This window comes from Falco naumanni, chromosome 8 (assembly GCF_017639655.2).
Source record: "Falco naumanni isolate bFalNau1 chromosome 8, bFalNau1.pat, whole genome shotgun sequence".
NCBI lineage: Eukaryota > Metazoa > Chordata > Aves > Falconiformes > Falconidae > Falco > Falco naumanni.
The window spans coordinates 12,615,388-12,631,000 of record NC_054061.1 but is presented as its reverse complement, the minus strand read 5'-3'; the positions used below and the strand labels follow the sequence as shown (position 1 = coordinate 12,631,000).

Below are 15,613 nucleotides of genomic sequence, written 5' to 3'. Positions count from 1 at the left end.
AAAAGAGGCAAATAGATGCTCACAGGCCTCTGCATGTGGCTCAGCCTCACAGCTTGCATTAGAGAGTTTGGGGTGGAGGAGGGGGATTTTATTTTAACTTGCAAATTGAGAAAATCCTTCCAGAAATCACTGAGAAGAATCTAGACTGAAACTGTAATTTTAACTTGAAGAGTACTTTTTAAATCATAACAATAAAATAGAATTAAATCCATTAAAAATCCCACACAGAATATGAATAGAGGCTCTTGAATATCTCACTCTGCTCTTGCAGCTGGTCTGACAGCTCCCAGGGGTAGCAGCAAGCCTTGAGACAGGAGTTTTGCCTGTGCCCCCTGCCCGCCCCCCCCCCCCCCCCCAAATCACTGGCAGCATCTGCCAAGCTGCAGCAATGCAGCACAACTTTAACAGGACCTTGATCTGAGTGGTTTTCCGATGTTAGGATTGTTCAGAAATTTGAGACAGAAAAGGGATAAGAGGCCAACCCGCTTCTCCAAGGAGTTGCTGCTTAGCTCTGCTTTTCAGTGATTTACCTGGGTGTTTTACACTGAGCGTGCTAAAAATGTAGAGGATGGATAATAAATGATCCCACTGCCACAATGTAAACCCGAGTGGGGACGCACTGAGGCCAGTGCAAGAGCCTGACATCGCCGCGGTGCGACGCGTGGCCAGGGGCACCCTTCACCGCAGCAGTTTGTGCCCTCAGCTGTGGGAATGGGGGGGTTTAGGTGGGGATTTCCCCCTGTGCCTCCCCACGGAAGGGCAGGTGGTGCCCGGCTGGGTGGGCTCACCTGAGCTGCCTGTCCCGGCACACGGCCACCATCACCAGCAGGTTCCCCAGGATGGCCATCAGTATCACGGCGGAGATGAAGGTGAGCAGCACGATCTTCTCCGCTATGCCAAAGCCCTCACTCGAACTGGGGAGCACAAAGAAACAAAAGAGAAAAGAAAAGAAGCTGCAGCAGCACTGGGAGGGTGTCGCAGCACTCTCCAAACTATCAAGCTGCAACAAGATCCTTTACCACCTCATACCAGCACGCTCTTCATACAGTCCCTCTGCTGCCTTCTCCTCGTCTCACCTCATCCAGAGCACGTGTTCTCTCTCCTCTTGCTTCTGCCTCTCTCACCTTCTCTCCCTCAGCTGCCCCTCTTCATTGGCTCTCAACCTCTTAGCAGGAACCAGCCACAGCTGCACCTCATCTACATCACCCAACCCACCGCCCTGAAGCCAGCCCACAGCTGTATATTATCAATGCTAATTAACCCAGCTTCATCCCTCTACAGGAGGGGATGGTCCAGGGAGGTGCCAGGCACAGGCACTCCTCTGGGCGGGCATCAGAGCAGCATCCCCACGCCTGCCACAGCAAGGCAGCCTTCCCACCCAGACCAGCAACAACGAGCATTTCATATTTATGGGGAAATCTGAGGCTTGTGCTCATCAGCAGAAAGGCTACAGGCGAAGGATGTCCACAACGCCCGTGGCCACCCAGGTCTCCCCGTGGTGGATAAGCCGATGCGCACCGTGGAGGAGCCCATTCCCAAGAGCTGGAGTGAACCATGCCTGACTTCTGAAAGTCCCTTCCAATTCAGAGCCTCTGGACAAAAATGTTTTCATTCTCTTTTCACCCCAATAAATAATGTTATTTTCTATGCAGTTTTGGTTTTCTTTCCTTTCAGTTTTCCTTTTTTTTCCCCAAGGTTTTCCTCAAGATGAGCACTTTACAACTTGAATGTTGAAACCCTCTGTGTAATCTTTTCCCTTGTTCTCTCTTCCCTTTACCAGGTGCCACAGAACAAGAGGCAGTGTGGCGCTTTTTTTTTTTCCCCACTTGATAACTTTTCCAGAATTAAGAAAAATAAAATAAATATTCTATTAATATTTTAAATATTTTATTATTTTGTAATATTTTAATTATTTTTTAAAGGAAGTGCCCAATTTCCTCCTCCCTGACATCCACAATTTCTTTCAGTTAATGAAGAGAAAGAAATCAAAAAGGAAGGATAACACGACAACACAACATTGGAGATATTTGGAGTCTGCATTTCTACAAGTATGATGTTAAAAGCTTCAAAAACTGTTGTTGGGGCTTTTTTTGGAGCCTGCAAAGGTCATACACAACTTGCAATTAATAGTGTTCTGTTCCTCATAAAATCGGTTTCATTGCAAACTTTTGAGCCACTTTTCCTTTAAAGCTATTTCTAATTACGTATCCAGAACAAAATGCATCCTAAACCTTCGCCTGCTTGGGTAACTTTCCCTCTTACATTAGATGGGTGAGAACAGGAGTGCGTTTGTGTTATCGAGGGTGGCTAGAAATAAACCGGCATTACGAGCAGCACTTGACACTAATTCAGCAGGGAAATTTCTTCACAGCGTACGGAGCTGGTATTCAGCACCAGGATTAATGTTGTGAGATTGTTCCGTTAACTGAAAAAAATGAACTGTGACTCTGTTTTGTGACTTCCTCTGGGGTCGCTTGTTATTTACTAAATGCATTTCAGACTTTTACACTTTATCTCACTGAATTCTCCTGATTTTGGCAAAGCTAAAAAAAGGCAAGAAGCTGCTGAAGTCCTGCCTCCACTACCTGTGCCATGTTAATAAGCTTCTAGCAACTGCCTTCACCCTGAGCCTGCACGTGGCACAACCACTTAATCCCAGTCTCCGTTTTTGTCCCTAACAGCAATGCTGCTCTCAGTATGACTTTTTTGTCCACTGCCAGCTGCACCAGAGGGTCAGATCGCAGCCTGTTGAAGTTGGACTCTTCATATTGAGTACGAACAGTATCTTAGGAATTCTTCAATTTCCAGTGTTTTACACGAAATACATCACCAGCTATAAGCTCATCCAGATGGGTGAGGATGTTTATGAGTAAATGAAGAGGAAAGGAGATGCCCTGGCCTCACACTACTTTTGTAGGAGAAAACAGCACCAGGCAGATCTATGCAGGCTCAAAACAAGTGCAGTTATATGGCCATGACAAGAAACAGGTCCAAGGCAACTGCACATCCTGGCTTCATAAATCTGTGTCCCTGTGCCAAGCAGTGCTTTCTCACCTGTGCGAGCACAGATCACTTTTAATTCCAGATAATCTCCTGTGTTAAAACGAAGAGATTAATAAAATGTCATGTAGAGTGAACAGCTGGGTGTACCCCACCTCTCCACCAGGTGTTCAGGCAAAAAAATCCCTGAGCAGTGCCAGGCAGGCATCCTTCTGGAGGTGCCGGGGTACCAGTGTACCAGGAGAGGGGTGGCTCAGGGTGAAGGGTACCCGGTAAGGAAGAGGGGGTTGTCCTGTGTTGGAATGAATGATCCCAGCCCAGAGGCAAAGGCATGACTGCTTCTTTTGCCCTGCCAGTTTTAAGTGCTAATAGTAAATCCAGTCCTGCTCAATGCAGGACAGTCCTTGGGGTTCTGCTGAAGGGGTCAGACATAACCATGGGTTTGCATCCAGCAAGACACTTTTGTTCAAGCCAACTATAGATGCTAAAATAGGAGAAAGGCAAAGTCAAGATGTGTTTTTACTTAGCCTCTGAAGGAGTTTGCACTTAGCACAACTTCAATGAGGACAATTAAGGCTCCAAAAAGCCGGTAGCTCTGGACAAATCCTTTGGTACATTCATAAATGTTGACAAGGCTCTGTCTGAACTAAATGTGGCTTTACCAGCTTTTACTGGAAAGCATTTCTTCCCGACACCTTGGGTCATTAGCTCTTGGACAACTTTTGCAACGAGTGGATTTTGTGTTTGCTGTTCTTGCAATTACATTACACTGCAATTGCTGCCTGCAATTTGCCTACGCTGGTCCAGTCATACTTCCTCACATTTAACAGAAGAAAATAGATCAAAAGGATCTGCTTCATCCATCATTCTGTCTGACAGTGGCCAGTAGGAGATGAAATGCCTACATGCATATAGCAGTGCCTCTTTTGCATGCTCTCTCATGCCACAGACATCTGTGCCATGGGCTTGTGTTTAACAGCTCTTAGTGGATTCCTTTGCCTTCCTCTTTCTGGTCTGTCTTTCAAACTCTCAGTACGTGGTGAACACTCTCTCTGGGCAGCTTTCCTCCTTGTCTTGTAGTAACAAGCTAAACATAAAATCAAGCAAATGGCATCAGTTTCTGTGCTGCTTAATCACCAGTGACCACTCCAAATTGTATACAGAGATTCTTTCCTCAAAACTGAAGGTAACTGACATCTAATTCCTTATCCTAACACTAAAATCCCAAGCCACCCTACAGAACTGGTCACTGGCCACATGGCTGCTCCTAGAATAGGATGTCACTCCTCCCACCCCGGCCAGAAATAACTTTCCCTCTTTCCCATCCATCTCCACATACATCCGATCTGACAGATCTCATTTTTCCTCAGAAGCAAAGTCCTGCATTGGAGATTTTGGTAGGAAGGAAGCTGGGAGCTGCTGACACATGAACCTGCACTGCAGCAAAGCCCTTCGGAAAAGGATGAGCAGCCGGGAGCGGGTCCTTCACCATGGACACCCTGCACAGCGGGATGCACAAGGCGATTCTCCTCTGCTGGAGCCACACAGACCTCTCTGGGTGCCCCCACTTGCCCTCCTCCTGCAGATAGCTGCTGCAGAGCTGGGAAAGGTCAGACACTTGCCAAGCATCAGTATTTTGAGCACAACTGAATGCCAGAGCCTTCATTAATAATGTTCATCAGCAGAAGAAGACACCATGAAAATTAAAGAGATGATCTTAAAGGTCTTTTCCAACCTAAAAGATTCTATGAATCTACAAAATGGAAAAGAAACAACTTCAAAGGCAGGTCTCAGCCACGTGCCTTCTAGCTGGGTACCCGGTGGGATGAAAAGCCTCAGGAACAATGCGGATACTGGGATCAAAGGCACCTTCGCTGCCAAGCTGTAATTGTACCTGTCTAAATAAGCCTTCACAACAGGCTACACTGCTCCGTGGCTGCATCTGTGGAACAAAATGTCAAACCACACTGAATAGCACCATACAAAAGATGTTCCTTTTCCTCCCGAGTGAGCATGGCAGCACATACATGCTGGCACCGTGGTAAAGAGGATGATGATGGTTTAGTTTATGCAGAGCCAGGCTGAGTTAGATTTATATTTTGTCTTATCTTAGCTTCACCCGTCCTTCTGCTGTTCCTAAGCAATTCTCATCACTGCGTTATTTGAGCACCTTGCATCTGCACTCTGCATGTACAGAGGGGGAGAGACACCTCCCTCGTCCCGAGCCCTGCCGGGGGGGGGGGTGAACTGGCCATCAGCCATGGATGAGGTTTCTCAATTCCCCCTGCAGTGCCTTGGGAGGGGGGCGGGAGACCGAGCCCACTGGCTCCTTTTTAGGGGAAGCCTTAGGGTTGTGAGGCTGCCTGCTGAGAGACCCCTGTCCCCCCGCCGCAGCAGGGACACTGGCTCTCAGGCTGGCAGCTGTGCTTGGTGCCAAGGATGCCCTGGGGCCTCGTCCCACAGAGGGAGGTAGAGAGAGGGAGTGAAACATTTGGATTTGACCTGTTCCTTGAATTGCTCTGATCCTAAAGGCAATGGGCTTGCACTCGGACATAAACATTTCACAGTAATCAATACAACGTGTAGTAAACGCACGGGTGAACTGAACTGCCCACCCATCTCACACTGGAAAGAGCTGTGCCTATACAGCAAGCCTTGACAAACACCCAGGCTGCCACCTGCTATTGTCCCCAGAAGGATACCCTGTCCCCCAGCACCAGGATAAGCTCTTCATACCACATCAGCTGCCACCTCCCCAGCGGTGGCAGCATCCACCTACCGCACAGCTGGGTGAGGCAGCGCAGCAGGGGCAAGCTGGGCACCCCGACGTGCTGCTGACCCCTCAGTGCACGCTGCTTCCCTCAGGACGGTTCTGTGCGACTGAGGGGAGGAGGGGGCTTGAGGGATGCCAGAGAAAAGGGCTCTGGAGGTGGAGAGGAATGATTATTTTCGCCATGCAGCTAGGACTGAAATAGCTGCAGACACCTCGATGCTCTTCCTCAGCAGCAGGATTTTCTGCATTGAAGAGAAAACTCCTACAGCTGCAAGGAAGTTGTAACCGGCCAGGTTTGGTGCTTTGGGGTGGAAGACCGACACTGAATTTCGGTTGGGTATTGCTAAGCAATGACACCCAGACTGCAGGGTTGTGGTTTTGGGTGGAAGGGAGATTTGTTCTTGCTAGGCAGGTAGAGGTCGTCTCCTTCTGTAAGAATCCCAGACATTTTCCTCTCATTTGGGCTCCTGAAGAAGGATAAGGACCATAACAGCAGGCACGGACTTAGATCTGCTCTGTGCTCCCAGGCATCTTCCTCCACGAACAAGCTTATTGCCCGTTACAGACCTCCATCCCTTCCAGCCTCATCAGCTGCAGAGAGATGTGCAAGTCAACAAACACAAAGCAAACCACCCTCCTCAGGTCCTTGGTGCACAGAGATTTTGAGTTTTACTCATCAAAACGATCTCTGGAAGTGCCAGAGGAGGCCAGCACCGGGCCACGTTCCACCAGATGTTGCCCTGGTTGAAGACTGAGGGGTGCTTCAGCCAAGAAGCAGCGCAATGTTTTAAGCCCACATTTCCCACCCAGTGTACACAGGCAACCCTGCCCTGACAGTACTGGCATCCTGGTCTGCATCATTTAACTTGGCTGGCCACAGCCCAGGGCTCTGAACAGGCACCAGCAGGTCAGAAACACACACTGGCACACTTGTCTATGGAGCATTTGCTGTGATAATGGTTTCGGAAGCCTTTGGGAGATCTCTCCAAAGAGCATTTTGCTCGTGCCATGCTGCATTGCTCCCCTGGGGAACATTAAATAGGCATATGCATCACTGGGGGGGCAGGAAGGATGTTCATCTGGGCTATGTTTCTGTAAATCTGCCTTTTTAATAGCCTATCATCCAGTAGGAATATTTGTTAATTATTCAGTCTCAGTAATTCAAAGCTGTTAATAATGGAAGAAGTGGATATTGCTGTAAATTAAAATCAATGGTTTGCCTAACATGTTTGATCAAATCTGAGTGCTCTGGCTTCTAAGCATGCTTCCCTGTTTAATAAAGCAGGGATTGATGGGTTTGCTATTATGAGGAAATGAGATTCAGACAAAATGGTTGTTGGTTAGTAAGAATACAGAAACCACTTAAGGAAAAAGGTGAAATACTGGTATGGAATGAATGCTTAAAACCCACATATGGACATATTTAAAAGGCTCTTCTGTATAGTCATTAACGAGAAGAAAAAAAAGGTGTAATTATTATTTCAAGCTCAATTTCTACTTTCCTGTAAACACCTTACCTTTTCTAAATTACCTCAATGCTTTTGCATATTTTATGCAGCAATTAAACTGCACAGATCAGTCATGTTGGTAAGACCACGCACATTGCTCCCCTGGCTTTCGTTACATGTCACACACCCTGACCTCCCCGCCACCACAGCGGGAAAAAATCCCTCATAAACAGCTCAGTGCTGAGAGCGCCCTGGGCACTGCACAGACACTCCTGCCAGAGGGAGAGAGATGGAAAAGGCTGAGGCTTGAATAAATAAAACTTTGCTTTGGGGGGCAGAGGAGCACAGCTGATAGGAAGGAGGCTGGATGGCCCATTTCCAAACTGGAGAGGAATAACTGCCTGCCGAGGTCACCTGGAGCATCTCCTCGAGGTAGCCAGGGACTGCAGGAGGGATCCCTTCGTAACAAGGGACGTGTGTAATTCTCACTGAAAAGTGGTGGGAGCCTAGAAAAAAAAGCTTTCTTCTTGATTTAAGAGTGGCCTCAGTGCATGGGGAATACACGGAAGAGCTACTCCACTTTGTTTTCAACCATGCCACAGTTTGTCCCTCTGTAACTTCAGCTGACATGATATTTCATGTAGGTCTTTAACTACAAATAAGCTGTCATTTGCCTCTCCTCTTTTCTACTCCCCTGATTATTTCTAGGCATAAAATCAGAGGCTGAGTGTCAAACACTTAAAAATCAAGATACATTATTTTATAAGTAAACCTAACAACACGTGTCTCAATATAGAAACATGACAATAGGGAAGATATTATTTGATCTATGGCTTTCCAGCTGTTACCATATTCTTCTCTACTGCCTCCCAAAAATATTAATCAGAAGTCAGCATTAATCCAGAAGCACATAATTTCTTTTAATGCCTTCAAATGCTACACTGCCTGTGCTGCTTCACTTCAGACTGTGCAGATGGCAGGACAACTTCTAACAGATTCAAATCAATTATGTACTTAACTTCTGTTTTAGAAACAGATTGAAATTAATTAAAGTATTGACAAGCCAGAAATAAACAGCATTCCACATATCAAAATAACTCAGTCATATGATTAGTTTATTTGAGTACCTTTTTTTTTTTTTTTAACCAAGTAAATTGCAGTAGTGGGGTGGGTGGGAAGGGATGAGATTTTTCTCCTTTTATGCCGGTTTGAAACAAAACTACCGATAACATCACTGATCCTGCACCTCTGCTCCACGTATCTGCTGGAGGCTGAACGCTATAGTGCTTCAGAGAATTAAGTGTTTTAAGCGGCTGATAATACTGATTAAAATCAATTGTCAAGATGAAGCAAGGAAGATAGGCTATTTAAATATTTTAAAAATTGCCAGGTGTGGGCTGTGCAGGCAATCAGTATGCGCTAGGAGCATTCTGCTGTTTGGGAGCGGGTGCTGGGGCTGCCAAACACCACGGGACCTCAGGAGACTTCAGGACCAGAGCACCCACCTCAGGCTTACAGACTGCCCAGATTCAGGCTGCCAGGCAAAGAATGAGGGGCTCCAAGTAACAAACCCAGAAAAAAACCTGAGCTTTCTGCTGGTCCATGCAATTTCCTTAGCTTACAACAGCAGCTCTTGCCTTTCCTGAATGGAAATTGGATCTGGGGCTGCACGGTGATCCCAAACAATGCAATGCTTTACCATGGTCCTCATACAGATGCAGGTCTGAGAACTCCAGAGAGAGGGGCAGCAGTTTCACAGTTACACGGGAAATGTGCAACAGAGGTAGGACACAAATCCAGACCCTGGGAGTCTCCAGGCACTGCCTAAACCTTAGGGGTTCTCCCCTTGCAGGGAAGTTAGGTGGGCATCCAGCAGCCACGTCTGTCTCTGCTCTTCACACAACGAAGGATGAAACCTGGCTCTGCTATTTCCCAGGCAGCAGAGCAGGCATTACAGAATTTACACCCACATCTGAATGGATGTTGTTGCAAGGCTGATGCATGTAAATACAATCCTTAAAAGCTATTAGACTGTCACCTAAAATATAAGCTAAAATTAACTTATGAAATTAGCATTAGACTAAGATCACAGTTATTTGCATGGAGGAAGGGCAGCTGCTACAATTACTTTGGGATTCACAAACAACTGCTGCAGGAGAGCTCTCGTGCAAAGCCCTATACAATCACAGATTGCAACCTTGCGCATCTACCTGGAGTCTGCAGGACCTTGGCACTATGTTTTGTTCCTTATAAAATATTTCCAAGTCTTTAAATTTTACTCCCAAAGCTCCCTTCACATGTTGAATATTCCCCTTTTATTTTCAGATAAACATAACAATACTTTTTGGATACGCAGGGTCTGCTTATTTTAATGAGGTTACCAAATACTCTACCACTATGGCAAAACCAAATTTCTGGCTTAGACGTAGGTAAGAATTTAGGTACACTACAAAGCACAGCAGCAATGTTGTAACAATCATTTCTACTTTGTAAATGCTGAATAAAACCAAAGATCAAAACGCCTTTAATCAGAAATGTCTTGATCAGTTCCTAACTAGAATTGCTCCTCAGAAGTAAGCCCACTGCATCTACCAAACTACATGTCAGTTTAATGAAAAAAAGATGATGATGAAAGAGGCACAAAAATAAACTTGACTTTTGGTGTATATTCCATATTAATAATGTGATTATCTGATATTTTCCAGATAAGTGGCTCTTGCTTATCTCATGTCATACAGAAGTCTTAGCAGAGCAGGCTGTATGTTCAAATGACAAATACAACATAACTATGCTCAGGAGTTCTGAACTGATGAAGCACCTTATTTCCCAGCAATATTCCCATTAATTGTCATTCATTTCACTTCCACATTCCATAAATGTCGAAGACAGAGTCTAGTATGCACTTTCAAACAAGAATATTTGCAATCCAGTTATTGCACAAAATAATTTTACTTGACAGACATAAGCAACATCACCATTACACATACACGTGCAACTATCTCAAGCTTTATCTCAGTAGTTCAGAAACAGGGAGTAACTCAATGTACATCTGTGACATAACCTCCTCTGGCACAGGAGTGAGCTGGAAAAATCAAGGTTTAGACTCACGCTAAAGACACTCTGAGTGCCCAGATTTCTCACAGAAATCCATGTGATGCCTCCTGCAACAACCAGGTGCAAAACTGGGGTGCACTGAGACTGATCAAGCAGAGCCTGCTGCTCTTCAAGGGTGAGATGCTGCTCCTGGGCTAAAAGCATGTTTCCCTGTCTTATAATTTTAGCCATAAAACCTAAAAAGTCAGTCCTGGCCTAAGCCCACACACGTATTTCCCCAAAGATAACTCTTCCTCAAAACACCATAATGGCAGTTCTTGGTCTCTACTGGCATTCTCATACCAAGTTCTCATTTTCAAATCAGGGAGAACCTTGGTTCCCATCTTTGCCGAAAGCTTGAAAGTTGCAAGACCTGCAAATCAGAAAGCATGAAGGTCCTGCTCTGCTTCTGCAAGCAAGATTTGCAGCAAGGGACATACTGTTAAATAAGAGACCCTTAGGCAAGACCTGTGAAAAAGTCCCGGTATCAGCCTGTATATTAAAATATCCCGGCTGTGTGCTTTTCCCACTGCTAGTTTACACCTTGGACAATAAAAGACAAATACAGCTATTGGCTATGTAAAATTCAATATTTCCTGGATAGTTTCCCAGTTTCAAGAATCTAGAGGAATGGAAGAGTTTCTTCTTGTTACCCCTGCTAACGGAAGGCTTGGCACAGATAACACACTGATTTCTGGAATACATTTTATTTGACACAATCCCCAGACACCGTGTGGCTCTGAGCCACACAAAACCAGTTCCCAGCTCATTCATTACCAGACAATAGCAGGTAATTAAAATAGCAGGAGGTACTTTCACTTCTTTTTTGAAGACAACATAGGACTGTATGTCCCAATGAATTTTTTTAAGGCACAGCACGGTGGAGTTCATCTGTTTGCTCCCAAGGTGTGTGTCCCTTGAAGTGTTTGACTGAGTGAGCGCTGTGTGTCCCCAGGGAATGGTGTGTCTCCATAGTCCCTTCTCCAGCACCACAGGTTTTGAACTGACCAACCAGTCCACCGTACCCTGACACAAAACACATCAGTCAAGTGGCATAAAAGTCATCTTTGAGATGTCATACATGTCCAACTCTGCTACCTCAATTTGAGCTTTACCATAAAGACCAGAGTTTGGTAAAGTTATTCCTGAGGTTGCAGACAGAAGCCTTCCACTTCTATGTGGAAGAATACGTGTCCATCATCCCATTTTGTATGAAACTCGCTCTTGTATTTAGGCTCCAGATAGGTGTCCTTTCTAAGCAAGGACATGGGAAGTCCTTGCTTCAAGAACAGAGCGCTTAAATTTCTTGTTTTATTTAAACCTCCCTCTACATTCGCAGCTAAGTTCATGTTCTGAAGACTTGCCACAAAAGCCTGATCGTCTTTCTCCCTTCAGATAAACAAGAGAGGATGTCAGCCTGGGCAAGCAGCAGGACAGAGGGAAAGCAAACAGCCAGGACTGCCTTGCAGACGGTAAGCGCAGGCACTCTGCTCGGGTGCAACCCAGATCCCACCCCGCAGGCACCACCAGTACATCCCTCAGAGGTCAGCTTGAGCAGCTTTGGAAGTGTTTGTTCGTTGTCATTTCCTTTGGCTAACAAGTGCAAGAGCTTCCAAGGAGCAATGTCTCACCCTGCTCATCTGTAGAAGCCCTTGATAAAGATTCCTAGGAACAGCCACTCCTGGAGGAGAGAGCAATGAGAAAGGAGAGACCTTCCTCCCCACAAACGAGTGAAATGACTTAGAGGTTTCTTAGTGGCATCAGATATGGACCCCCACAGGTTCTACTGCGAATGAGTACAGAAAGTTTGTTTGTGATTAATGTTCTGGCGATTTAAACTTTGTTACTAACTTGAACAGGTATTTCAGGTGAGGGATGCTGTTAGCTGAATCAGCTTACAGCTTTGAGGTCCAGTGAAAACTTCTGTTTTACAGTGTGTCACCCAGAGTAATTCTAAACAGACCCTCATGTTGCTGCAAGGATGGGGCATTGAGCATGGCTTACAGGGAAAAGTAAAAGCACTACAAAAACACTTAGGTGCCTGCCTCGGACTACACCCACATCTGCTGGGCTCAGGAAAGCATACTGAACAGTAGCTGAATTGAAGAAATAAAACCCCCTTGTTTCATTGTAGCTGCCAGCTCTGCCAGAAAATCACATCCCCATTACGGCCCATAAAAATGGAAATTGCAAATAATGGCAGTAATGGGACCAAAAGTATTCCAGCTGCTAGGGAATGGGGAGGGAAAAAAAAAAAAAAAAAAAAAAAAAAAAAAACCAAACCACAACCAAAAAAGCATTCTTCCACTCTAGCACGGCCCAAAATACCACAAAAGCAGTTTAATTCCAAAAGAAGTAAGGGAGTCTATCAACTTGCCAGGGATGTCTGCCAGCAAAGAGGATGCAAGAGGATGTTTGTATCTTGATGCACAAGCCCCGAAGAAGCTTCTCTGGCAGAGGCTGCAGGGAACAGCCCATGCCTCCCACCATCTCCTTTCCAAAGAGTAACTCAAAATCTGTCTGGACTCCTGTGAGGTCCTCTACTTGCTCTAGTCCTCCAAATACCCACCCCCCAGCTGAGTCTGCTCAGAAACATGTAACAGCTCTTGAGCAGCTTCCTCACCACTCAGGTCACAGTTCTGAGAAATTCTCGCCTAAATTAACACGAACCAAGTACTTCCTGCCTATCCTCTTTTGAGGGATGTATTTATTCTCCTTTTACACTCCCTGTCGAGTAGGCAACAGCCTGTTCTCAGGTAAGTCCTCAGAGCTCTCAGGAAGTTCATGAGAAGAGCAAGCTCTGGGCACGTCTCCGGACTGGTCTACCAAGAATGAGCAATGTGCTGCCCCATCACCACTGCCCTCTGGTCCCACTGTGGAAAGGAGGCTCTGGAAACAAGTAGACTTTGTCTCTTCAGGTCCTGGCCTTCAAGGCAAAGTTGAACAAAACTTAAAGGTAAATAGATACAACTCTGGAGATACAAAGATGGAACAAAAAGTATCATCTGAGCTCTAGAAGCAAACTGTGAGCTCGGGTGATTTTCCAGATCAGGCTAAGGAACTGGGGGCTAAGTGAAGTAAACTGTTTACACATATCCAACATCTGGAACTGACTTCTTCTAGAAGAACACAGAGCCATCAGGACATGCTCTTGCCCAACACCAAGACCGTTAGAGTCTGCTTTTACCTCTGTCTGGCATCCTGCTGGAGCAGTGACCCAGCGTTCCCACAGGGAAGGCGCTTGTGCTGGGAAAGCCTCATAGCGAATGAATAAGCAGATACTGGGGGCATTAAAGCTTCGGGGGCACTGGAAGAGCACGGAAAATGTCTGTGCCTACTGTTAGGGAGAAATACTCTGTGCCTATACACAGGGCCAGTTAGAGATGAGCTACGAGGCAAGTGCCCAACCTGGGAGGGGCGACAGAAGATAGGCATGACCCCAAAACAGCCACGACACGTTTCCTCTGTTCTTACATAGGCATGAGCTCACGTGCACCAGGAAGGGAAGGTCCCAGCACAATTCACTCCCCTTCACTCTGGCCCCTCAACAGATGGATAGCCAGACATTTAACAGCATCCTGCTCACCCCATCCCACCTCCCACTAGCAGCAAGCAGAGCCCTTTCCTTTCTCCTGCACTCCTCCCTGAGCTTACAGCCACGCCAGCGTGCAGCTGAAAGGTCAGCTGCGGGTCCGTTTGTCACACGTACACTGGCACAGAGCCAGAAACCCACCCTCTGTCCCCAGCAGCCCTCTCCATTGTTGATATTCTGTTTCTAATGCTTTGTTCTGCAAGGATGCCTCTGCAGTCCAGGCATCATCTCCTGGGGTGGACTTGAATTGCATAAAGCCCTACTAAGCTTTCAACGATTCAGTGGTTCCATACAGAGCAGAAACTGCATGAACTGCAGAAAGTCACCTGCAACAGGCAGACCCTTTACCACTCACCTCCTACTCATGCACTGGAAGGTAGGGTAGTCTGGCCTCCAGTTACTTAGTTTGCATTGAGGGATACAAGCACAAACACTGAAATTGCCTCTTTAGAACAAGTCCTTTTGCAAATACGACCCAGAAGTTCACAGCACTAATGTCACTGTCTCCCCATGGCATGAGGAGGAGCCCATTGCTTTGCTACATTTCTCAGCACACCTGAAGCTGGGGGGTTTATTTTGACCTTTTTTTTTTTTTTTTTAAGCTTTTTTTTTTCCTTTTATTTTTAAATAGCGTGCCCTACAGTAGATTCACTCCCGAACAGCCAAAGAGTTTCCTGAAAACCTCATCTCCTGTCCACCAGATGGCAAAGCTTGTGTTCAGGTAACAGCTGCTTTTACTTAGTGTTCTGACTTTGGGAGACAGAGGCTGGTGCTTAGAGGACACGTGATGGCAAGTCCTTGGCTAACAGATGGGACAAGACAGTAAGTTCAGCCAGGGACTGAGGTTCGGGCTTCTGGCTGTTTGCCAGACCAGGGAGTCACATCATTGCCCCAGTAAGGGCAACACAAAGAGTGGAAAGACTGAACGAGGAACGAAGACGAGCACATTTCTTACCTGCATCACAGATGCACTCTGCTCCAGGGTAATAGTCTATCAACAATCATTTATACTACCAGATAGCAGGTCCTATACACATGGCCAAGCAAACAGCATGAAATATTTTGCAGCAGAATCTTTCATATCTGAGATAGTAGAAATGCCCTTTCCCAAGCACTGAACGGCTCATTCTGCAGCTGCACACGCTATTGCAGCAGGATCTGGAGTATATAACAGCTCACAGCAGTTCTCACTTCGCAGCCCTGTTCCCTAGACAGCATTCCCAGAAGAGACATCTACCCAGGACCTCAGGACTGTCTTTCTGCACTTCTTCAAAAGCAGCTCAGGGAATTTTAACTCACTGAGAGGGGTGCAAAAACCATTAGACTTCCACCTACAGCCAATACCACCCTTTGGTTCTGAGACACAGCATCACGTTTGTTCTATAAGGAAACACAGCTCCTTCAGTATGACTTCATGGTGCCCTACTAACCCTGACACAGCTAATCCAGTCCCGTGTCTCCTGCACAGCTCCAGTTTTGTCTCTCAAGACACCCTAATACCTCCTCCCTGCTTCCTTGCTCACAACCTCTGAGCACGCCTGGCTCAAGAAATCCCAAACATGGACACAAATTGAATTTTGTCAGCCTAATGCTAAGGATCAGCCCTGAAAAGTCAAGGAGAGTGTCCTGGAAAGCCCTGGCACTGCAGCTGCCAACCTTGGCCTTCCAGGCAGCTGGTGTTGACAAAAGTTGGCAGCAAGGTCCAGC

General features: G+C 46.3%; 1 protein-coding gene across 2 annotated transcripts in view; it reads right to left on the bottom strand.

Moving 5' to 3' along the window:
* Positions 1-15,613, bottom strand: part of HTR4 (5-hydroxytryptamine receptor 4) — a 154,868-nt gene that overhangs the window by 86,917 nt on the left and 52,338 nt on the right. For both annotated transcript variants that reach the window (XR_005829233.1, XM_040602927.1), the window contains exon 4: positions 789-914. Coding sequence is in view for 1 of the 2 variants with exons in the window: in XM_040602927.1 (XP_040458861.1) it covers positions 789-914 (126 nt within the window). In the remaining variant the exon portion in view is untranslated. The remainder of the gene's footprint in view (positions 1-788; positions 915-15,613) is intronic.